Below are 27,072 nucleotides of genomic sequence, written 5' to 3' on the forward strand. Positions count from 1 at the left end.
AACTTTACCACAGAGCAGAAATAGGTTCTATTCCTGCTCTAAAAGCACCCAAACAAACAATATTGACAGACACACTGTATTATTCTCTCCTTTTATGCATAAGCAGTGATGTAAAGAAAGGTTAAATAATGTCGATCAGTGTTGCACTTCAAGTTAATAATGAAGTAGAGAATAAAACCTAAAATTTTCTACTTCCATGAAGAATGGAGGTGTTCACAGCAGCCAATGGTCTTTCTGGATACAATTTTAAAAGCTGGAAAAAATTTTTTCTTTAAAGTAAAGGTATCACACATTTTTGGACACAACAGGGACTAAATACATTAAAATTTTAAAGAGTGGAGATCATTTCAATGTTAGCCAAGGATCTGCAGCTTCTTTTTCTCTGTGGGACTTTCTCAATTTGGTGTGAGGTTAATGGCTCAGGATAGCAGAGGACTCCTGCTGGGACAGAGCAACCAGGATAATTTGGGGGTTACCTGGTGCTGGAGTAACAATTTGGAGACTTGAGAGCCTCTCTCCCATAGCAGGTTTTCTCCTCAAATATCTGCCCAGTATACAAGCTGTGAAGGGCAGGAGCCCAAAGAACTATGTCAAAAAATCTTGGAAAGCAGAGTGGCTATTCCCTCATTCTCTTGTGTGGTGAGCTACCAAAACATCCAGGCTCTCAAATGAAATCTCTGAAGACCCATGCCATAGGGACAGAGGAAAATCAGAGGCAGACCGAATGCTACTAAAACTGCAACCCAGACTTGTTACAGCTCAGTTCTAGGTAATATTTAGATATTTGAGTGATGTGCACCCCTTCTCCCACCTGCTTAACAAAACACAATATGAATCCTTTCAGGCGTTAGAAAATATATCTGGAGTATCTTGTTTTTCATATACGATTTCTAGCTTTCAATAAAAAAAAAACTGCATAGCACATAAAGAGATGGCATGATATGACAAATTAAAGTGCAAAAAAAATAAAGAAGAAGAGAGGGCATAGACACACATGATACAGATGTTGGAGTCAGCAGATAAGGATTTTAACTATGATCAATGTATTTAGGAAAAAAGAGGAAAGGAGAGAATACACAGGTGAAAAGACGAAAAAATTTAACAAATAATTGTAACTACAAAAAAAATCAAAGGAATGGTTGCCAACTGAAAAGAAAATGTCTAGAATGAAGAATTAAATGAATAGGTTTAAAAGAATTTTTGATAGAACTCAGCACAGAATTAGTGACTTACAGGAGTCCTAGAGATAAGAGGTGAGAAGCGGGGCTGGAAGAGGAGGGGAAGGAGGAAAAGGAGGAGGAGGGGAAGGAGGGAAAGGGGGAGGAGGCGGAGGGGGAGAAGAAGGTGGAGAAAGAGAAGGAGGGGGAAGGGGAGGAGGAGGAGGGTGAGAATGAGAAACAGAGACAGAGCGACAGAACTGCAGAAGTAATATTTGAAGATTTAGTAACTGAGAATTTTAAAAAATGGATGGAAGGCTATGAAAACCTCCACATCTAGTAAAGCTGCTGAAAATCATAGGAAAAAAGGAATATCTGGAATAAGAACAGATTTGTTTAATACAAAAGAAGGAAAAAAGGAAGAGAGAAAGGAACCTAATGCAGGTCGGTCATTAAAAGTAAATTGTAGATACTAACCCAACAACATCAGTAACTACATTTACAGTAAATGGATTAGATACTTCAAATGAAAGCCCATCTAGATGAAACAACAAAATTAAATTAGAAAACCATATTTAATAATACATTAAAAGGATCATGCACCATGATCAAGTGAGGTTTGTTCCAAGGATGCAAGGATGTTTCAACATTCACATATTAATCAATGTGATACACCAAATAAACAAAATGAAGGTAAAAATCATATTCTCTCAATAGAAGCACAAAAACCATTTGACAAAATTCAACGTCCATTTGTGATAAAAAACACTTTAAAAAGTAGGTACAGAGGTACCACACCTCAACATAATAAAGGCCATATGTGAAGCCCACAGATAATATCATACTTGACTGTAAAACACTGAAAGCTTTTCCTCTGGGATCAGACAAAGACAAAGATGCCTACTCTCACCACTTTTATTCAACATAGTTTTGGTATTCCTAGCCAGAGCAATCAGGCAAGAAAAAGAAAATAAGGACATTCAATCTGAAAGGAAGATGCAAAACTGACACTATTTGCAGGTTACAGGATATTATGTATAGCAAACCCTAATGACTCCATCAAAAACTGTTACAACTAAAACACTCAGTAAAGTTACAAGATGCAAAATCTATATGCAAAAATTAGTTGCATTTCAACAACAAACTGCCATAAGGAGAAACTAAGAAAACAATTCTATTTATTTACAGTTGCACCAAAAAGAATAAAATATCCAAAATAACCAAAGAGGTGAAAGTCTTGTACACTAAAATCTATAAGACATTGATGGAAGATATTGAAGAAGACACAAATAAATGGAAAGATATTCTGTGCTCAGGATCAGCAGACCTAATATTGTAAAAATGCTCATACTACCCAAAGCTATCTACAGATTCACTGTAATCCTTATCAAAATTCCAATGGAAATTTTCACAGATATGGAACAAACCATTCTAAAATTTGTATGGAACTACAAAAGAGCCCGAATTGCCAAAGCAATCTTGAGAAAGAAGAACAATGCTAGAGGTGTCATGCGTCCTGATTTCAAACTATATTACAAAGCTATTTAATCAAAACAGTATGGTATTGGTATAAAAACAGACACAGAGATCAATGGAACAAAATAGAGAGCACAGAAATAAAATGAAATATATATGGTCAATTAATTTTTGACAAAGGAACCAAGAATACACAATGTGGAAAGGACAGTGTCTTCAGTAAACGGTGTTGGGAAAACTGGACAGTGACATGAAAAAGAATGAAACTGGAACACTATCTTACACAATTCACAAAAATTAACACAAAATGGATTAAAGACTTGATCATAAGCTCTGAAGCCATAAAAATCCTAGAAGAAAAAATAGGAATAAAAAGGCCTTTGATATCAGTCTTAGTGATGATTTATTGGATTTGAAGCCAAAAGCAAAGGCAACAAGAGCAAAAATAAACAAGTGGGACTACATAAAACTAAAAGCCTTCTTCACAGTAAAGGACACCATCAACAAAATGAGGAACCTCCCTGGTGTCCAGTGGTCAGGGCTTCGCACTTTCACTGCCATGGCCTAGGTTCAGTTCCTGGTTGGGGAACTGAGATCCCATAGGCCATGTAGATTGGCCAATAAAGGAAGGAAGGAAGGAAGGAACAAAGGAAGGAAGGGAGGGAGGAAGGAAGGAAGGAAGGAAGGAAGGAAGGAAGGAAGAAAAGGCAAAGATCTTGTGTTCAAAAAATATTTTTTAAGAAAATGAAAAGTCAAGCTATGGAATTGGAGAAAATATTTGCAAATTATATTTTAAATAAGGGTTACTATCCAAAATACTTAAAGAACCCATACAACTCAACATCAAAAAAAAAATCTGATTTAGACATTTTTTTTCAAAGAAAACACACAGCTGGCCAACAGAACAGGTACATGAAAAGGTGCACAATATTATTAATCATCAGGGAAGTGCAAATCAAAACCTAAATGAGATATCATCTCACAGAATTCCTTTCATCAAAAAGACCAGCAAAAATAAGAGTTGGTGAGGATATGGAGAGAAGAGTAAGCTTGTGCACAGCTGGGGGGAAGGTAAATTGGTGCAGCCCCTATGGAAAACAGTGTTGATGTTCCTCAAAAATTAAAAATAGAGTTGCCATGTGATTTAGCAATCTCACTTTTGGGTATTTATCTGAAGGCAATGAAAACACTAACTTGAAAAGATATGTGTCATTGCAGCATTATTTACAAAAACCAAATAACGTAAATCTTCATTGATGGATGAATGGATAAAGAAAATGTGATATGTACATACATCCAGCCATAAAAAAGAAGAAAATCTTGCCATTGGCAACAACATGGATGGACCATAAGGGCATTATGTTAAGTGAAATAAACCAAACAGAAAGAAAAATATGGTCTCATTTATACGTGGATTCTTAAAAATAAATTAAATAAATAAATAATGAGTTCAGAGATACAGACAACAGTTTGGTTGTTGCCAGAGGTGGGTTGGTGTGGGCAAAATGGGTGAAGGTAGTCAGAAGGTATAAACTTCCAGTTCTAAAATAAATGTCATGAGGATGTAATGTATAGCACAGTGTCTACAGTTAACACTGTATTGTATATTTGAAAGTTGGTAAGAAAATGCATCTTGAAAGTTCACATCAGAAGAAAAAAATTGTAAATATATATGGTGACGGATATTACTGGGCTTGTGGTGATCACTTAGCAATATGTACAAATATATAAGTATTACATTCTATACCTGAAACTAATATTCTGTGAATTACATATTCATTAAACATTTCAAAAATCAAGGCTGAAACATGCGGATTAAATCAGCTCCTTCCAAACTTCATTTTGTAGACTCAACTTAAACTCACCACTCACATTTCTAAATATAAACTCTCACTACTAACATTCTATAGGGTTGGGACAGACACAGAAACAGACAATAAGTCATCACCTGCACAGGAGATATAGGCTTGCTCCCTTGAAGAGCACGAACTGTATTTCCAAGGGTCAGAAGGACACTGCCAGAGAGAGGTATCAGTTTTCCGACACTGGATTCCATCTACCCACCGGGGTCTAGAACCTTCCCTAAGAGCAACAGAAGAGTTGAGGGTTCCACTGTCCCCACAGCCAAGTTGTCTGCAGATGATGGACACAGTGATGTCTTCCATGGGGCTGCGGCAGACACTGCCCCAGGTCCCGTTGTAGAAAACTTCCAGCCACCCAGCACACTCCTGGTCCTCGCTCACCATCCTGAGGGCCAGGAACTCTGAGATTGAAAGGAAGGAAACAGGACACAGTGAGCCCTCCACTCAGTGCTTTGGGTTTTTCTCTCTCCTCAATAAATTGAGAACATTCACCCCTGACCCAAGTGAGGAGACACCCACTAGACGACAAGACTGAAATTTGTCTTCTTTTTACCTGATTTTGTCCATTTGAGTCACCCTTTCTATTTTTACCACCGTGATGCAGTGGATATGAACTAAGAGGAAGACCAACCTGCAGAGACGGGGAGCTGAATCCAACTTCTTGACAAAACCTCTAAAAGAGTGTGTGAAAGGGATGTAATGTGGACATTGGGGAGGTAGGCAGAATAGTGGACCCACAAATGTCCACATCCCAATCCCTGGAACCTGTGAATATGTTAGCTTCTCTAGCAAAATCACTTCAAAGATATGATTAACCTAAGGACTTTGGGATGGTGAGATTAACCACGAGAGCCCAGCCTAATCACATCCTTAGACCCACTATCCTTAAAAGTGGAATACCCTTCCTGGCTCTGGCTGGAGGGAGATGTGACTGTGGATAATGGTTAGAGACATGCAGCACTGCTGGTCTGATGGTGAATGAAGGCGGCTATGAGCCAGGGAAAGCAGGCAGTTTCCAGAGGCTTGAAGAGATAAGAAACGGATTCTTCCCAGAGCCTCAGAAGTGGTGTGGCCCTGCTGAAAGCTTGATTCCAGCCCAGTGAGATCTCTGTTGAACATGAAACCTACAGAATTGTCAGGCAATAAATACATGTTGTTTTAAACCACTAATTATGTGGTAATTTGTTACAGAAGCAAACGGAAACTAGTGCCGTGGGTTTAAGTTTTCTGCACCATATGTAACTGAAGAGAGAGCCTTGCTTTCAAGTGGAAACTGTAAGAAATGACTCTGACAGAAAATATTGCCGAGAAGAAAGGACCAGAACCTCAGCTGCTGCAGGAGGAAGTGAAAGCACCTAATCTTCATGTCTGTTGGAAAGACAAGGCTGCATGGGAGGAAGCATCCTTCTCTAGTCCTTTCGGCAATTCTCCCTCAAGGCTCAGACTCCCGACCTCCAGGCCCCCACCCCCTCCCCCAGCCTGTGGACAGTGTGCAGCACAGACCTGAGCAGATGACCCCCGCGTCCTGCTTGTGTCTGCAGCTGTGCCGCCCCCAGCCCTGGGAAGGGCACTTCCACACGTGGGACTCCTCTCCTATGCAATTCAGGTCCTCCAGCCAGATGGGCCCTGATCCTTCTCCGAAGTGAGCAGACACCGTGGCATTGAGGGCTTCTCCACAGCCCAGCTGCCTGCACACCACGTGGGCATCGTCCAGGTCCCAGCCATCATCACAGATGGTGCCCCAGGAGCCCTGGTGAAGGATCTCCACTCTCCCGGCGCAGTGACCGCCCCCGTCCACCAGGCGGAGCTGTCTGCTGTCTGAGGAGAGAGAAATGGGACAGTGGGGCACTGACACAGGGAATGAGAAGGGTCCTCGGGTCTTGTGGCACCCCTCACCTGAGCAGTTGGCGGGGCTCTCCTCTGAGGCTGCGGAAACTGCTGGTTCAGACTCGAAGTCATTACACTGGCGCTTCACCTGAGTCTGGTTTTCTGCAGAAACTGCAATGATCAGAGGGTTGGTAGGGTTGAAGAACAGAAAATTGTATTTCGCTAGGTAATAACCTAGCGATGGTGTCTGAGATGAAAGCTGCAACATAGCAGTAAAGTTATCATTACCATCACCTTCTCCATGGAGAGTTCTGCTTCTGACAATACCACAATTTTTAAGCAATGCGTTGCCCTAAGAATGAGTTAAATAAGGTCATCTATCCCGGAATCTATCCCTAAATAGAAGAAACAAAATAAAATCCTTTCCAAAGGACTTCTACAATTTTTCATCTACAATCTCTGTCATTGAAAATACTTATATAGGATAGGAAAAGATGGCGGCGAAGTAGAGGGACGTGGAGTGCATCCCTCTCCACAGAGGCATTGGGAATGCACGGAAGGATGCAGTAATTCCCACAGAGAATCAGCTGAACACCAGCAGACGGTCTCAGACATCAGAAAGGACCGCAGGGAGCCTGACATAGCCGGTAGGGAGGCATCTACAACGGCTCAAAGAGGGTGAAGCAGCGGCGAAGCTGTGGCAGACGGGAGGGAGTGAGAAACATACGGAGGGTCTGCAGCGCAGCTCAGCGTTCCCGGACCGAGACGTTGATCCGCGGTTGAACGGAGGGTCCGGGAGCAGGAGTGTGGGAAACGGAGAGCCGGTTCAGGGTGAGAAACATTGTTGCCGGTAGGGTGACGGACCGAGAGGACAGGAGGGAGGAGGTCCGCGGCAAGGAGTGCCTGCCCCTGAGAGCTGCCCGGCTGTGATGGCGGCTGGAGGCTGCAGGCTCACGGGCGGGGGGGAAGAGCCGCGTGTGTAGCCTCTCTCTCTCTTTGGGCACCTCTGCAACAGGCAGTGGAGAGAAGCCCATGGGCCACCTAAGGTGCTCAGGGATAACAAGCACCCTCAGGCACTCGGGCGGGGCTAGATTAAAACCCCTTGCAACGTCAGCAGCAGGGAGGCTGCCGAGAGAAAAAAAAAAAAAAAAAAACGGAAACAAACAAAAAAAAAACCCGAGAGAGGCCCAACTCTAAGACTTTCTGTTTACGCCTGAGCCACCGGTGTCCCTCTGCAACAGGCACCTCCAAGCCCGACTGAAACAACAGTGCGCCACAGCTCACTCACTCCCAGGAGAAGGAGCCACTATTGTACCCTCTCCCTCCCCACACACCGTCGCTTACAGTTGAACAATAAAGGAACCTCTGCTGGTCACAGAATAATGCAAAAAAACCCAAGGCAAGGAGAAGGACACTTATGAGATGCTAAGGAAACAGAAATAGTAGTATCAATTCCTATTGAACTGGTCCATTCTGGGATCAGTTCTGGATTTTTTTTTTTCTTCTTCTTCTTTTTTTTCTTTTTCTCTCTCTTTTGTTTTTTTTTTTTTTTTTTCTTTATTAAATACGATCTTAGCCCTAAGGGATCTACAAGTTTTATAACATATTTTTTTAATGATATTTTTTATTCTTTTTTTTTTTTGCCTTTTTATATACTTCTATATCTAGCTAAGTTTTTGGTAGTATGGACAATGTATCTCTCATACTTTCCTTTCATCCCTATCTTTTATACATTTCTATTCCTTTTTATTTGCATATTTCCAACCACATTACGCTCTTCTGTCCCCCTTTCTTCCAGCCATTTTAAGTTTATTTTATGTTAACATACTTATAAGCAACACTATAGGTATGCTCAGACTCCTTGCTCTGTTCTCCAGATGACGCACTGCCTTGGTATTTAATATTAGGCTTTTGTCCTTATATTAGTTCTTAGTACAGTTGTCTAATTACATTCCAAGAATCTCCATTCTCTCTGGTGGTACTCTGGCTCTTTTCTATATTTGATCCTAGCTTACAAAAATCTCCCCGGATTAATGTTTGTATGTGTAAGGTGTTATTTGTTTGTTTGTTTGCTTTTGCTTTTGTCTCTGATTTGTTCTGTTTCAGTTGTCAATTTCTGTTGGGTTTCTCTTTGAATATCTGATAGCACACTGGGGTTCTGTCAGGTCTTTATAGAGCCTTATGTCCTAATGGATTCAGTAATTGTGTGTCTTATACATGTATGTGTTTCCTAGACTTAATATTTGTTTAATCCAATACTTGGACATTAGTCTGAGGCTTGGACAGTTTTCTATAAACACCTCTATCGCCAGGACAAGCAACCCCAAAAGTTTGGACAACCATGAGGAAACAAAGAAACACCATGCAGGCAAAGGAGCAGGAAAAAAACCCACAAGACCAAATAAATGAGGAGGAAATAGGAAAAATGCCTGAAAAAGAATTTAGAGTAATGGTAGTAAAAATGATACAAAGTCTCGATAACAAAATAGAGAAAGTACAAGAAACAGGTCATAAGAACTCAGAAAAACAAACAGCAATGGATAACATAATAACTGAAATTAAAAATACTCTAGATGCTATAACCAGCAGAATGACTGAGGCAGAAGAACGAATAAGTGAGTTGGAAGATAGAATGGGGGACATAACTGCCACAGAGCAGGAAAAAGAAAAAAGAATAAAAAGACTAGAAGACAGTCTCAGAGACCTCAGTGATAACATTAAGCGTACCAACATTAGAATTATAGGCATCCCAGAAGAAGAAGAAAACAAGAAAGGGTCTGAGAAAATATTTGAAGAAGTTATAGTGGAAAACTTCCCCAACATAGGAAAGGAAATAATTAACCAAGTCCAAGAAGCACAGAGAGTCCCATACAGAATAAACCCAAGGGGAAATACACCAAGACACATATTAATCAAACTAATGACAATTAAACACAAAGAAAAAATATTAAAAGCAGCAAGAGAAAAGCAACAAACAACATACAAGGGAAAACCCAACAGGATAACAGCTGACCTTTCTGCAGAAACTCTGCAGGCCAGAAGGGAATGGCAGGATATACTGAAAGTCCTGAAAGAGAGAAACCTACAGCCAAGAATACTCTACCCAGCAAGAATCTCATTCAGATTTGAGGGAGAAATCAAAAGCTTTCCAGACAAGCAAAAGTTAAGAGAATTCAGCACCAGCAAACCAGCCTTTCAACAAGTGCTAAAGGAACTTCTCTAAGTAGGAAACACAAGAAAAGGAAAACACCTACAAATACAAACCCAAAACAATTAAGAAAATGATAATGGGAACACACATGTCAATAATCACCTTAAATGTAAATGGATTAAATGCTCCAACCAAAAGACACAGACTTGTTGAATCGATACAAAAACAAGACCCTTCTATATGCTGCCTACAAGAAACCCACTTCAGACCAAGGGATACATATAGACTGAAAGTAAAGGGATGGAAAAAGATATTCCATGCAAATGGAAGTCAAAAGAAAGCTGGAGTAGCAATACTCATCTCAGACAAATTAAACTTGAAAGTAAAGACTATTAAAAGAGACAAGGAAGGACACTACATAATGATCAAGGGATCCATTCAAGAAGAACATATCACAATGGTAAATATCTATGCCCCCAATATAGGAGCACCTCAATACATAAGGCAAATGCTAACAGCTATAAAAGGGGACATCGACAGGAACACAATATTAGTGGGAGACTTGAACACCCCACTTACATCAATGGACAGATCATCCAAACAGAAAACAAATAAAGACACACAAGCTTTAAATGACACATTAGACCATCTTGACTTCATTGATATTTATAGGACATTCCATCCAAAACCTACAGACTACATTTTCTTCTCAAGTGCACACGGAACATTTTCCAGGATAGATCACATCTTGGATCACAAATCAAACCTCAGCAAATTCAAGAAAATTGAAATCATATCAAGCATCTTCTCAGACCACAACGCCATGAGACTAGATATCAATTACAGGAAAAAAACTGCAAAAAATACAAACACATGGAGGCTAAACAATTCACTCTTAAACAACCAAGGAATCACTACAGAAATCAAAGAAGAAATCAAAAAATATCTAGAAACAAATGACAATGAGAACACAACAAACCAAAACCTATGGGATGCAGCAAAAGCAGTTCTAAGAGGGAAGTTTATAGCAATACAGTCCTACCTTAAGAAACAAGAAAATAATCGAATAAGCAACCTAACCTTACACCTAAAACAACTAGAGAAAGAAGAACAAAGAAACCCCAAAGGGAGCAGAAGGAAAGAAATCATAAAGATCAGAGCAGAAATAAATGAAAAAGAAAGGAAGGAAACCATAGCAAAAATAAATAAAACTAAAAGCTGGTTCTTTGAGAAGATTAACAAAATTGATAAACCATTAGCCAGACTCATCAAGAAAAAAAGGGAGAAGATGCAAATCAACAGAATTAGAAATGAAAAAGGAGAAGTAACAACGGACACCTCAGACATACAAAACATCATGAGAGACTACTACAAGCAACTCTATGCCAATAAATTGGATAACCTGGAAGAAATGGATACATTCTTAGAAAAATACAATCTTCCAAGGCTGAACCAGGAAGAAAGAGAAACCATGAACAGACCAATCACAAGTACGGAAATTGAGGCAGTGATTAAAAATCTCCCAACACACAAAAGCCCAGGACCAGATGGGTTCACGGGCGAATTCTATCAAACATTTCGAGAAGAGCTAACACCTATCCTTCTCAAACTCTTCCAAAATATTGCAGAAGGCGGAACACTCCCAAACTCATTCTACAAGGCTACCATCACCCTGATACCAAAACCAGGCAAAGATGTCACAAAAAAAGAAAACTACAGACCAATATCACTGATAAATATAGATGCAAAAATCCTCAACAAAATACTTGCTAACAGACTCCAACAGCATATTAAAAAAACATACACCATGATCAAGTGGGGTTTATCCCTGGGATGCAAGGATTCTTCAATATACGCAAATCAATCAACGTGATACATCATATCAACAAATTGAAGGATAAAAACCATATGATCATTTCAATAGATGCAGAAAAAGCTTTTGACAAAGTTCAACATCCATTTATGATAAAAGCTCTCCAGAAAATGGGCATAGAAGGAAATTACCTCAACATAATAAAAGCCATATATGACAAACCAAAAGCCAACATTGTTCTCAATGGGGAAAAACTGGAAGAATTCCCTCTAAGAACAGGAACAAGACAAGGGTGTCCACTCTCACCACTATTATTCAACACAGTTTTGGAAGTTTTAGCCACAACAATCAGAGAAGAAAAAGAAATCAAAGGAATCCAAATTGGAAAAGAAGAAGTAAAATGGTCACTCTTTGCAGATGACATGATATTATATATCGAAAACCCTAAAGATTCTACCAGAAAACTGCTAGGACTAATTGATGAGTTTAGTAAAGTAGCAGGACACAAAATTAATGCAAAGAAATCTCTTGCATTCCTATACACTAAGAATGGAAGAGCAGAAACAGAAATTAAGGAAACTCTCCCATTCACCATTGCAACAAAAAGAATAAAATACCTAGGAATAAACCTGCCTAAGGAGCCAAAAGATCTGTATGCAGAAAACTTTAAGACATTGATGAAAGAAATCAAAGACGACACAAACAGATGGAGGGACATACCATGTTCCTGGATTGGAAGAATCAACATAGTGAAAATGTCTGCACTACCCAAAGCAATTTACAGATTCAATGCAATCCCAATCAAATGACCAATGGCATTTTTCACAGAACTAGAGCAAGAAATCTTACGATTTGTATGGAAACGCAAAAGACCCCGAATAGCCAAAGCAATCCTGAGAAGGAAAAATGGAGTTGGTGGAATCAGGCTTCCTGACTTCAAACGATACTACAAGGCCATAGTGATCAAGACAGTATGGTACTGGCACAAAAATAGAAAGGAAGATCAATGGAGTAGAATAGAGAACTCAGAAGTAAGCCCAAACACATATGGGCACCTTATCTTTGACAAAGGAGGCACGAGTATACAATGGAAAAAAGACAGCCTCTTCAATAAGTGGTGCTGGGAAAATTGGACAGCAACATGTAAAAGAATGAAATTAGAACACTTCCTAACACCATACACAAAAATAAACTCCAAATGGATTAAAGACCTACATGTAAGGCCAGACACTATAAAACTCCTAGAGGAAAATATAGGCAAAACACTCTATGACATACATGAAAGCAACATCCTTTTTGACCCATCTCCCAGAATCATGGAAGTAAAATCAAGAATAAACAAATGGGACCTCATGAAACTTAAAAGCTTTTCTACAGCGAAAGAAACCATAAACAAGACTAAAAGGCAACCCTCAGAATGGGAAAAAATAATTGCCTATGAAACAACGGACAAAAGATTAACCTCCAAAATATACAAGCAGCTCATGCAGCTTCATACCAAAAAAGCAAATAACCCAATCCACAAATGGGCAGAAGACCTAAATAGACATTTCTCCAAAGAAGACATACAGATGGCCAACAAACACATGAAAAGATGCTCAACATCACTCATCATCAGAGAAATGCAAGTCAAAGCCACAATGAGGTATCACCTCACACCAATCAGAATGGCCATCATCACAAAATCTGGAAACCACAAATGTTGGAGAGGGTGTGGAGAAAAGGAAACTCTCCTGCACTGTTGGTGGGAATGTAAGTTGGTACAGCCACTATGGAAAACAATTTGGAGGTTCCTTAAAAAACTACACATAGAACTACCATATGATCCAGTAATCCCACTACTGGGCATATACCCAAAGAAAACCATAATCCCAAAAGAAACTTGTACCATAATGTTTATTGCAGCACTATTTACAATAGCCAGGACATGGAAGCAACCGAAATGCCCATCAACAAATGAATGGATACAGAAGATGTGGCATATATATACAATGGAATATTACTCAGCGATAGAAAGGGATGAGATGGAGCTCTATGTAATGAGGTGGATAGAACTACAATCTGTCATACAGAGTGAAGTAAGTCAGAAAGAGAAGGACAAATATTGTATGCTAACTCACATATACAGAATCTAAAAATGGTACTGTTGGACTCAGTGACAAGAACAAGGACGCAGATACAGAGAATTGGACTGGAGAACTCGAGGTATGGGAGGGGGGCGGGGGGTGAAGGGGAAGCTGAGACGAAGCGAGAGAGTAGCACAGACATATATATACTACCAACTGTAAAATAGATAGACAGTGGGAAGTTGCTGTATAACAAAGGGAGTCCAACTCGAGGATGGATGATGCCTTACAGGACTGAGGCGGGGAAGGTTGTGGGGACTCGAGGTGGGGGGAGTCAAGGAAGGGAGGGAATACGGGGATATGTGTATAAAAACAGATGATTGAACTTGGTGTACCCCCCAAAAAAATAAAGAAAATAAAAAAAAAATAAAAAGCATTCTTAACACAACCAAAAAGAAAAAAGAAAAGATAAGAAAATACTTATATAAAAGACATCTCATAGAAAACCAAGAAGAAAAAGGAGACATTAGAAACAATTTTCCAGGTTATTCAGCTGCTAGAGTTACCTAACAGAGAATTTAAATAGCCATGCTTACAGTGCTCATAGAATTAACTGACAAAATGTGTATCTTGGCAGAGAAATGATAACAAAAAACAAAAATTCCAGATCTGAAAAACTGAATAGCTGAAGTAAAGAACTAAAGAATGAGTGTATCAGCACATTAGCTCAGCATAAGGTAGAAATAGTAGCATGGAAGATCAGAGGACAAACATTCTTCTGTTTAGAACTGCAGGTAAGTGGTAAGTGTCCTGGTTATATTGCTACATAACAAATTTTCCCAAAAAGCTTAGCAGCTGAAATATATAAATATCTATATATCTATCTATCTATATGTATACATATTTGCATATATACATAGGAAAGTATAGTAACTTGGGAAAGACTACTCGGGAGTTCTATTTTGGTGTCTTTCACGTGGTTGCACTTAGATGTCATCTGGGGCTGAGGTCATCTGAAGGTTTGACTGAACTGTGGTTATGTAAGAAAATTCCTTGAAGTACTTTAGAGGTAAAGGGACATCATGTCTGCAACCTAATTCAGAAAGACTGTATATATTCAGGGAGAAATGGGGCAGGAGGGGGAGAGAGAGGTAGAGAGAGACAAAGAGACAGAGAGATAGACAGAGATTGATTAAATCTAAAACTAGCATTGGGGGAATCCAGTTAAAGATTATCTGGGAATTTTTATATTGTTCTTGCAACTTTTCTGTAAGTCTCAAATTACATCAAAATAAAAAAAATTAAAAGGTGAAAACAAGTCAGAAAGAATTCATTCCGAGAACACCTTCACTGAAAAAAAAAATACTACTAACATCAAAAATATAAAGTGCCTAGGAGAAAACCTACTCAAAGATTGGCAGAACCTCTGAGAGAAATTCGAGACCTAACCGAATGGAAGGATGTATGGTGTCAATGAATTGGGAGTCTCAAAACTGTCAAACTCAATCATCCTCAAATTTCGGTGTAGGTTAAATCGTCTCAATCAAAATACCCTTATGCTTTATTTTTTGGTGAAAAACACAAGCTGATTCCAAAATGTAAACAAAATACAAAAGACCAAGAATGATCAATACAGTTGGCAAGACAGGCAATACAGTTAGAGAAGTTAATAGAAAGTAACTCCTGTAAATTGAAATTATCCAGACTTATTCTACAGTTACAATAATTAATAAAATGTGGTATTGGTGGGAGGATAAACAAATGATACAATGGAATAGAATAGAGAGTCTTTAAAAAGATTCAGACATACATGCCTTTCTGCTTATGACAAAGGTGGCACTGCAATGGGGAAAAGAGTCTTTTTAGAAAAAGATTCTGACTCAATTAGATATCCATGTAAAACTTCACCCTTATCTTCCACAGGTATCAATCCCAGAAGGAATGTACAATTATATGCAAGAGAAAAATAAACTTCTATAATATAATATTGGAGACTATTATTATGATCTTGGAGTAGGCAAAGCTCTTTTTAAAAGGATGTAAGAAGCACTAAATGGTAGTGTATATATGTCTATGCAACTCTCTCACTTCCTCCTAGCTAGCAGGAAGTTGCTGTATAACAAAGGGAGATCAACTTGATGATGGGTGATGCCTTAGAGGGCCAGGACAGGGAGGATGGGAGGGAGTCCTGGGAGGGAGGGGATATGGGGATATATGTATAAATACAGCTGATTCACTTTGGTGTACCTCAAAAGCTGGTACAAGAGTGTAAAGCAATTATATTTCAATAAAGAGCTTAAAAGAAGCACTAAATGTATAGAAACCGTTGCTAAGTTATATTTCCTTAAAATTAAGAACTTGACAAAAAGAATAAAATACCTAGGAATAAATCTACCTAAGGAGGCAAATAAAGCTACCTAAGTATGCAGAAAACTATAAGATACTGATGAAAGAAATCAAAGACGATACAAACAGAGGGAGAGATATACCATGTTCATGGATTGGAAGAATCAGTATTGTGAAAATGACTATCCTACCTAAAGCATCTACAGATTCAATCCCTACCAAGTTACTGATGGCATGTTTCACAGAAATAGAAAAAAAATTATGATTTGTATGGAAACAGAAAAGATTTTGAATAGAAAAAACAATCTTGAGAAACAACAATGGAGCTGGAGGAATCAGGCTCCCTGACTTCAGACTATACTAAAAGCTACAGTAATCAAGACAGTATGATACTGGCACAAAAACAGAAATATAAATCAATGGAACAAGATAGAAAGCCCAGAGATAAACCCACGCTCCTATGGTCACCTAATTTATGACATAGGATGCCAGAATATACAATGGAGCAAAGATAACCTCTTCAATAAGTGGTGCTGACAAAACTATATAACTACATGTAAAAACATGAAATTAGAACACTCTCTAACACGATACACAAAAATAAACTCAAAATGGATTAAAGACCTAAATGCAAGGCCAGGCCCTATAAAATTCTTACAGGAAAACATAGGCAGAACACTCTTTGACATGTCATAGCAAGATGGTTTTTAACCCACCTCCTAGAGAAATGAGGATAAAAACAAAAATAAATGAATGGGTAAGGATATACGATGGAGAAAAGCCAGCCTCGTCAATAAGTGGTGCTGGGAACACTGGATAGCTACATGGAAAAGAATGAAATTAGAACACTCCTTAACACCATACACAAAAATAAACTCAAAATGGATTAAAGACCTAAATGTAAGGCCAGACACTATAAAACTCCTAGAGGAAAACATAGGAAGAACACTCTTTGACATAAATCACAGCAAGATCTTTTTTGATCCACCCTGTAGAGCAATGGAAAGAAAAACAAAACTAAATAATTGGGGCCTAATAAAACTTAAAAGATTCTGCACAGCAAAGGAAACTATAGGCAAGACAAAGGACAACTCTCAGAATGGGAGAATATATTTTCAAATGAATCAACAAAGGATTAATCACCAAAATATATAAACAGTTCACGCAGCTCAATATCAAAAAAAAACCAAACAACCCAATCAAAAATTGGGCAGAAGACCTAAATAGGCATTCCTCCAAAGAAGACATACGGATGGCCAAGAGGCACATGAAAAGCTGCACAACATCACTAATTATTAGAGAAATGCAAATCAAAACTACAATGAGGTATCTCCTCACACCGGTTAGAATGGACATCATCAGAAATCTACAAACACTATATGCTGGAGAGAGTGTGGACAAAACAGAATGCTCTTGCACTGTTGGTGGGAATGTAAATTGATACAGCCACTATGTAGAACAGTATGGAGGTTTCTTGCAAAACTAAAAATAGAGTTACCATATGACCTAGCAATCCCACTCCTGGGCATATACCCAGATAACACCATAATGCAAAAAGACACATGCACTCCAGTGTTCATTGCAGCACTCTTTACAATAGCCAGGACATGGAAGCAACCTAAATGTCCATCAACAGATGAATGGATAAAAAGATGTGGTACATACATACAATGGAATATTACTCAGCTGTAAAAAGCAATGAAACTGGGACATTTGTAGAGACATGGATGGACCTAGAGACTGTCATACAGAGTGAAGTGAGTCAGAAAGAGAAAAACAAATATCATGTATTAACACATATGCAGAATCTAGAAAAATGGTGCAAATCAACCGGTTTTCAAGGCAGAAATAGAGATACAGATGTAGAGAAGAAACATATGGACACCAAGTGGGGAAAGCACGGAAGGTTGGGGGCAAATGAATTGGGAGATTGGGATTGCCATATATACATTACTAGTAAGAAAAAAAAATCAAATTGTACACTCTAAATATATGCAGTTTATTATCTGTTAACTGTATCTCAATAAAAGTTCTTAAAAAAATAAATAAATGAATGGGACCTAATTAAACTTAAATGCTTTTGCACAGCAAAGGAAGCCATAAACAAGATGAAAAGACAACCTTCAGAATGGGAGAAACTATGTGCAAACAAAGCAACTAACAAAGAATTAATCTCCAAAGTATACAAACAGCTCATGCAGCTCAATATTAAAAAAAAAAAAAGACCCAATCAAAAAATGGGCAGAAGACCTAAATAGACATTTCTCCAAAGAAGACATACAGGTGACCAACAAACACATGAAAACATGCTCAACATCACTAATTACCAGAGAAACGCAAATCAAAACTACAATGAAGTATCACCTCACACTGGTTAGAAAGGCCAACATCAAAAAAAAACAAAAAACAAAAAACACTGGAGAGGGTGTGGGTAAAAGGGAACCCTCAGGCATTGTTGGTGGGAATGTAAATTGATACAGCCACAATGGAGAACAATATGGAGATTCCTTAAAAAACTAAAAAAAGAACAAACATATGATCCAGCAATCCCACTCCTGGGCAAATACCCAAAGAAAACCATAATTCAAAAATATACATGGACCACAATGTTCATTGCAGCACTATTTACAATGGCCAGGACGTGGATGCAACCTAAAAGTCCATTAACTGAAGAATGGGTAAAGAAGATGTGGCACATATATACAATAGAGTATTACTCAGCCATAAAAAGGAATGAAATTGAACTATATGTAATGAGGTGGATAGACCTAGAGACTGTCATACAGAGCGAAGTAAGTCAGAAAGAGAAAAACAAATATCATATATTAAGGCATCTATGTGGAATCTGAAAAATTTGGTATAGACGATATTATTTACAAAGCAGAAATAGAGACATAGATGTAGAGAACAAATATATGGATACCAAGGGGGGACAGGGAGCGGGTGGGATGAATTGGGAGATTGGGATTGACATATATACATAACTGATACTATGTATAAAGAGATAACTAATGAGAACCTGCTGTATAACACAGGGAACAATGCCCTGTGGTGACATAAATGAGAAGGAAAACTGAAAAAGAGGGGAGATGTGTATACGTATCGCTGATTCACTTTGTTGTACAGTATAAACTAACACAGTATTGTAAAACAACTATACTCCAATAAATATTGTTTTAAATAAAGATATGTTACAATTTTAAAAAACTAACTGAAAAATAAATATAAAACAAAGCTTTAAAAAAATTAAGAACTTGATTCATCAAAAGACCATTAAGAACATGGAAATAAAAGACCATTAAGAACATGAAAATAAGAGACCATGAGTTAAACACACAAAACAAATAACATATATATGCACCCAAATTCATTGTCACAGTAATTTGTAGCATCATATTTGTAATAGACAAGAACTGTAAACAACTCAAATCTCTACCATCTGTTGAATGTATCCATACATGGTCATGTGATTATTCAAAGGAATGCTCTACAGTAATAAAAATGACTGGAGCACTGCTATAAACAACACCATGAGAGAATCCCAAACATAATGTTGAATGGAAGAAGTTAGACACAAAAGAAGACATACTGCATGATTTTATACAAAGTTCAAAAATCAACAAAATATCCTATGGTCATAGAAGTTAGGTAGCAGATTTCCCTGGAGAGAAGGGAGGGCAAAGTTATGGGGAGGCAGCAGTGACTGCTGTTGGTGCTGTTAATGTTCTCTTTGTTGATCTGGGTTGGGGTACATGACTAATGTATACACCTATTGCTTATACATTTTTTCCTATGATTAATGTAAATAATAATGTTGCTTAAAAATATATTATTCCCCTTAACACTTCCTGCCCTGACCTGAAAAATGAATGAACAATGAGAAGAACCATGTTTCACCATGAACTATCTTGCTTATGAAGCCAGTTTTCTACACTCTCTGTTCTTGGGGACAGTTCACTCCAGGAGCATCCGGGGTACTAGCAGCCCTTCCCTCGCTCTTACCTGAGCAGATCACAGAGGCTGTGTTTCCATGGGTACAGTCAGGACCACCCAGGGCAGTCACAGGGCAACTCCACAGGAAGGACTCAGCCCCTGAGCAGTGAAATCGGGCTGTTGAGATCTGATCACTTCCTTCCACAAAGTGTGGTCCTCTAGGAGTAGAGATGGCAACTCCACAGCCGAGCTGACGACAGACAACATTGGCATTGGCCAGACTCCAGTGGGAGGCACAGAGCGCTCTCCATCGTCCAGAAATATTCACCTCCACTTGCCCCTCACACTGAGAGGTGCCATTTCTCATGAGCCGGACATCTGCATACACTGGTAGAAGAAGACAGGATTTTAGCAAAATCTCATGATTTTCCCACCTGAACAGGGAAAGCAGAGAGGTTATAAACCTGACCTGCATCTCACCTGAACAGACAAGGTGAACAGCTCCACTGTGATGACAAGTGCCCCCTGGACAGGGCACTCTCGGGCAGGACCAGAGCTCAGGCTCCTCCCCTTCACACCTGAACTCTTCAGCCCAGACCCGGCCCTCTGCTGCTCTGAAAGGCATGTGTCCCAGGACAGACACTGCCTTGCCGCATCCCAGCTCTGCACAGATGACCTGGGCAGTGAAGAGTGTAAAGTTCCCATCAGACACTGGGGTCCAGGCTTCTCCAGAATGCACTTCTACTCGCCCAGAACAGGGTCCATCCCCCTCAGCTAGACGCACAAACCCTAAGAGAAAAACAACAGCAGCAAAACCAGTGAGTGTTCAGGATCCTCACTAAGCAAATGGAAACAACACGTCACAGGCAATGGTGTGAAAGCTTTTGTATTCCAGGAGTGGAGCATAAAGAGAGAGTTTGACAGTGTCATAATTGCATTTTCATGAGCAGATTTCTGAAGAAAAACCCAGAAGGATATCCTGGGACAGTTTGGAATGGCTGAATCCCAAGCAGATATACTTTGAGGTTGGTTAGAAATGTGAAATCCTTTTCTAAAGGCCTGGAAACTACAGGGCCCAAGACAAACCCCTGCAATAGCTGAATACCAGGAACATACATTTTAGCATTGGTTGGAGACGTGGATTTCTCATTTAAAAGCCTGAGAACTACAGAACCCAACAAAACTGCATAATATGTGGACACTCAAACCTGAGTGCAGAGATAAGAATAGAACAAACCCCAAGGCGCATAGGCTATGATTTAGAGACCTATCATCCAAACAAAGTTAGAAAGCTTTCCTGAGACTTGTGGGGCTAATATTCTGATCAGTTTTCTCTCCCAGGAGCTAATCCTCTAGTGACTTAGGTTAGGGGAAATCATGAAGGCTGGATCCGTGAGTGCATGCCAACCTGCAGACGGATGACGGCTCAAGAGAAGAAATACAGACATTATAAACCATTCATTTCATGTCATCACATTTTGTTTTTCTGATAATTTTTCATGGCAAAAAATTCCATGAATTTCTTGGGTGACCTCAGTGTGAAAGAATATGAGTTAAGAAAGCTCATCAGTCATTGAGAGAGCGAGCCCTAGCCATGTCTCTTGAACCCCCAGGATCTGTCAATAACCTGGGAGAGAGTTCAAATTTAGTGGGAGTTTACTAGACAGCTGAGTTTGCAGATCAGTTCCTATTAGAGGTTTTTCTTCTGAAACAGGAGTCGCAGAAAATGCTAAGGGCTGATAACAATTGATTTAATACGATCATTGTACAAATACAGCTATTCCTACTACAGAAAAACATGCATTCTTCTCAAGCACACATGGAATTTTCTCCAGGAAAAATGACATGCTAAGATATAAGCAAGTCTTAACAAATTCAAAAAGATTAAAATAATTCCAGGAACTTCCCTGCCGGTCCAGTGGTTAAAAATCCGCCTTCCAATGTAGGGTATGTGAGATCGATCCCTGGTCGGGGAACTAAAACCCCACATGCTGCGGAGCAACTAAGCCCACAGGCTCTGGAGCCTGCATGCCAGCTAGAGAGAAGCCTGCTGCCATAACAAAGAGCCCACGTGCCATAATGAAAGGTTGGTGTTTGCTTGTCTGAAGTGGAAGAAATGAGAAAGGGTGGCAGGGTTAGGTGGTAGATGAGAGGAGCAGAGGGTAATGTAATATGCTAAAAACCTATTCAACAAGTGTTTTCCCCAAATATTTATATATTTTATCCATATTGAGGCTTTTGCAATTTGGAACTCTCCAAAACATGGCTTGTTTGCTGACTACTTCCTTCCTCTCACTATCTTCCTCCTCCTCCCTCCCTTCCCCTGCCTCTTCTTCTTCTTCTTTTCTTCTCCTCCTCCTCCTCCTCCCCTCATTCTTCTTCTTCTTCTTCTTCTTCTTCTTCTTCTTCTTCTTCTTCTTCTTCTTCTTCTTCTCCTTCTCCTTCTCCTTCTCCTTCTCCTTCTCCTTCTCCTTCTCCTTCTCCTTCTCCTTCTCCTTCTCCTTCTCCTTCTCCTTCTCCTTCTCCTTCTCCTTCTCCTTCTCCTTCTCCTTCTCCTCCTTCCTCTCCTTCTCCTTCTCCTTCTCCTTCTCCTTCTTTCTTCTTCTCCTTCTCCTTCTCCTTCTTCTCCTCCTCCTCCTCCTTCTCCTTCTTCCTTTTCTTTGGCAGCTTGTCATCTTCTTTTAAAATTATAAAACAGTCATGAAAGAAATTAAAGACTGAGAAATGAAAGTCATCTTGTCTTTCTGGACTGGAAGAATTAATATTACTAAAATGTCTTCTCTACCCAAACTGATCTACAGATTTGATGCAATCCCTATCAAAAACCCAATGGCTTTCTTTATAGAAATAGAAAAAACAATCTTAAAATATGAGTGTTAATTTTTATATATTTATGAATTTTCCTGTTTCCTTATCATTGCTGATTTTTAGTTTCAAAAAACTGCTACAGAAAGGTCTTCAAACTAAAGGGAAATGACAACAGATGAAAATTTGGATCTACCCAGAACTATAAAGACTGCACTAAATAATAATTCTGTGGGAAAATGGTTTTTTGAAACTTATTGTCAGAACATCCTTGGTGGTGCAGTGGTTAAGAACCCACCTGACAATGCAAGGGCCACGTGCTTGATCCCTGGTCCAGAAAGATCCCACATGCCTCGGAGCAACTAAGCCCATGTGCCACAAGGAAGAGTAGCCCCAGCTCTTAGCAACTAGAGGAAGCCCGTGTGCAGCAATGAAGACTCAATGTGGCCAATAAATAAATAAATAAATAAACTTAAAAAAAAAACTTATCATTTTTAAAATAATAGTATTTTTAAGGCAAAATGATAGCAACATACTATAAGATTCATAACAAATTTATAAGTAGAATGTATGACAATAGCACAAATGATGGGAACAGAGACATGAAGTATACTATACAGTAAGGTCTGACATTGTATGTAGTGACATAATATCATTTCAAGGTAAAATAGGATTAAAGAGTAATAATTCAACATTATGTAAACTCCTAAAAAGGTGATATGGCTAATAAACCAATAGAGTATTTAAATAAAATACTAAAAAATACTCAAAGATTAAAGCAGGAAAAAAGAAAACAAAGAACAGACGGCAGTTCAGCAGACTTAAACCCAATTATATCAATAATTATATTAAATTTAAATAATTTAAATATTCCAAATAAAAGCAAGATGATCAGACCAGTTAAAATTAAGACAAAACCATATGCTGTCTACCAAACATACATGTGTTTAAATATAAACACAGAAACATGTTAAAGAGCTAAAAACTTATAAACTGTGCAAACACTAATTAGAGAAAGCTATCTATATTAATATCATACAACGTAATACTATTGGACAAAGAATACATTCAAAGAAAAAGAAACATTTTGGGACTTCCCTGGTCGCGCAATGGTTAAGAGTCCGCTTGCCAATGCAGGGGAGACAGGTTCAGTCCATGGTCCAGGATTATCCAACGTGCCACGGAGCAGTTAAGCCTGTGTGCCACAACTACCGAGCCTGGGCTCTAGAGCCTGCAAGTCACAACTACAGAGCCCACATGCCACAACTACTGAAGCCCACGTGCCTGAAGTCTGTGCTCCTCAGCAAGTAAAGCCACGGCAATGAGAGGTCTGCATGTCACAGCAAGGAGTAGCCTCCACTCGCTGCAACTAGAGGAAGCCCACATGCAGCAACGAAGACCTAACACAGCCAATAAATACATAAATTTATTAAAAAAACATTTTATGATAGTAAAATACACAAGAAACTATGTAGTATCAAAATTAGTGGGTTAAATCTAAAGTGTTTAGAAGAAAATTTAGAACCTTGATGCTTCCTTGATGCCTACATTAAAGAATAAAAAATACAAAGTGAATGAAATGATCTAAGACTTCATCTCAAGAATCTGCAAAAATAACAATCATAATGGAAAAAGAAGAGTGAAAACTGAGTACACAATGCAATTAAACAGAAAGCAAATATACAGTGAAGAAAATCAACAGTCAATTGGTGATTCCCTTAAAATATTAAAAATGATAATCTTCTAGGAAAACTAATTGGAAAAAAAATAGGCAAACACACAAATTAGCAACACTAGGAATGAAAGCAGGAATATCATTATAGATCTTACCAACATTTAAAGATATGACATATGAACAAATGATATTCTAATTTGAAAAATTTTGTAAAATGGGCTGAGTCCTTTTTTTTTTTTTTTTTTTGGCACACGGGCTTAGTTGCTCCGTGGCATGTGGGATCTTCCTGGAGCTGGGATCAAACCCGTGACCTCTGCATTGGCAGGCGGATTCTTAACCACTGCACCACCTAGGAAGCCCCAGGGCTGAGTCCTTAAAAAGGAATTACTTGAGAAACACAGCTCACCAAAACCTGATACAAAAAATAAAAGGAAAATATTAGTAGTCCTTAAAGATATGACATATGAATAAATGATATTCTAATTTGAAAAATTTCTGTAAAGTGGGCTGAGTCCTTAAAAATGAATTGCTTGAGAAACACAGCTCACGAAAACCTGATACAAAAAATAAAAGGAAAATATAAGTAGTCCTATATTCATTAAATAAACAGAATCTGTATTATAAAAATTTCCCACTAAGAATACTGCAAACTTCAAATGCCAGCTCTTCCAACAGAGCTCAGAAATGACTCCCACATCATGATAAAGGAAGAGAGGGCCAGAAGGATTGAGCAGGAAGGAAGTGTAACACAGAAGCTGTGGTGAATGTACCAGGTGACGTGCATCTTGATCCCAGCCTCCCCTCCTGCAGTCCTTGCATCCTCATCCTCTCACCATTGTGCACTTCAGTACCACAGTCCTTCTCAGCTTGTGAAGCTCCTCCCAAATCTTTGTCCTGAACCCCCTGAAGTCCTCTCTCTTATTTCGTACAAGCTCCTCTACATTCTTCTCAGGTCACTGTTTTCACATCTGGATTTCTCCTAAACACAGTACTTCACTTGCAACAAGCCACTACAGAGGCTGAAGTTTCTCTTCCAAACCCCACTCTGAAAATTGACAGGAAGAAACCCCAACAGTTAAATATCAATCAAAATAATGAAAAGACATGCTTTCTATTCTCATCTCTGCTATATCACCACAGCTTTGACTTACCCTCACATCACTAAAACATGTTCTAAAAATATAGAAAGGACAGACCAGTGGGAGGAAACTAGTGACAAAGAAATTAGTAGAAGAAAACTGGAATCACTCATAAAAAGCTGAGAACCTAAGTTAGAGCAATGATAGTCGGAGAGTAAAACCACAATGAATGTTGAAATGCCAGAGCACTCTCAAACTCTTTTTATTTTTAAGTGTATCTTAACTGGAATTAATATTGAGACATCAATTTTCTTAACATGATAACTTTAGAAGCTCCAATATCACACAAAGTTCTACCATCACACACTCCATTTTTATCAAAATAGGGGCAGGGCCTCCTGTAGTGTTCCCACAAGCTTATCTGCCATTGAAACCATGATTAGGACATAGTGACGACAAGGGATATTCCTTGAAACACTAGAAAACAGGTTTTCTCAGAACAAAAATTTCTAACTAAAATTCAAATGCCCCTTGAAAATAAGTATTTTACTAATAACAAAGAAGATGGAAGAAAACTTTTGAGGAGATGAATACATTCATGGCATAAGTACTGTAATGGTTTCACAAATGTATACTTACCAAGTTGTATGCATTAAATATGCACAGTTTTTGTATGTCAGTCTTACCTCAATAAAGTAGTTTTTAAAAAGGAAAAGAACTATTCTCTTAAGGGCCTCAACTAGAATCATTAAAAATCTGCTGAAGGTGAAATTGGGAAAGATCACTTTTCTAATGATCTTCCCCAGCATAACACCAAAGTGCTGATTGGCTATGGCTGCTAGGGACCTCCTGCAAGTGTTCTCAGGGCTCTCCCATCCCACTATCCCAGCAGATGGGATGGCCCTTTCCTAAGATCCAACAACCTACATTTGGGAATTCAGTGTGATATCTGAAAATAACTTCCTCCAGTCCAGATGTTCTGATGGGATTAAATTCCTGGGCATCTCATCCACCATTGTGATAACAACTGGAAACATCTCTGGCAGATACTGTGACCACTCACTCACACCCTAGTTTCAGTGCAGCCTTTACTGCATCCACCTTGGCACAGGTCAAATACACTTAGACAGCACTGAGCATTTCTTATGAGTCACTTCAGGTTCTCTTAGCCTCACTGCCCTTTGTACTTGCTTTGTCCAGCGACTTTGTTGTAAATTTCAAAACTTCACATTCTCCTGCTGCCTCAATATCCCCACAGGTGGGATGTGAGCACCCCACCCAGGTGACCGGGTGCACCAGTGTGATGAGACTAGCCCCGGCCACAAATCCCCCTTCTTGTCCTCCCCTGGCCGTGACCTAGTGACATCCAAATGCGCCAGGGAAATCCCCTCTCGCCTTTTCCTTGTGCAACTCCACCCTGACCCCCAGGATTGTCACTTGTTCATAGGTCTTCACTCCCTCTTTGGGTCCCACTGCTTGGTTGAGCCTGTTCTATTGGCACCTCCCCCATGTACCCACCTGATGGTGTGTGGTGACTCTGTCTTCCTAGGACCTGTGAGTATAATAATCCTTGTTGCCTGCACTCTCCTATGACCCCTTTTGTAGCCACACCTAACTGACCATTTCATAAAAGAACACAAAACAGCTACAGTAATGAAACTAAGTCACAGAGGTCCAACCCAGCAGCTGTACCTCACCTACCTGAAACATTTGACCCCACCTCCCTGACTTTTATGACACCTACCGCAGAGACCTGAAGAGCCCAGTGACCAATAAGTCTGGAGCCCCTACTGTCCACGGCCAAGCAAGCCCTTCTGCTTTCTTGAGCACCTAGTACTCTAGGCATCACTGTGTGAGTAGAGACTTCTCACAAATATGCTCT

At 39.2% G+C, this 27,072-nt stretch overlaps 1 protein-coding gene across 1 annotated transcript in view; it reads right to left on the minus strand.

The window, feature by feature from the left end:
- LOC130834045 (uncharacterized) overlaps positions 1-27,072 on the minus strand; it is a 491,328-nt gene that overhangs the window by 225,160 nt on the left and 239,096 nt on the right. Inside the window, 5 exon segments of the mRNA XM_057704144.1 lie at positions 4,582-4,896; positions 5,999-6,313; positions 6,392-6,484; positions 19,701-20,018; positions 20,112-20,420. Of these exon segments, the coding sequence (XP_057560127.1) occupies positions 4,582-4,896; positions 5,999-6,313; positions 6,392-6,484; positions 19,701-20,018; positions 20,112-20,420 (1,350 nt within the window).

Source organism: Hippopotamus amphibius, chromosome 12, assembly GCF_030028045.1.
Source record: "Hippopotamus amphibius kiboko isolate mHipAmp2 chromosome 12, mHipAmp2.hap2, whole genome shotgun sequence".
NCBI classification, from domain to species: domain Eukaryota; kingdom Metazoa; phylum Chordata; class Mammalia; order Artiodactyla; family Hippopotamidae; genus Hippopotamus; species Hippopotamus amphibius.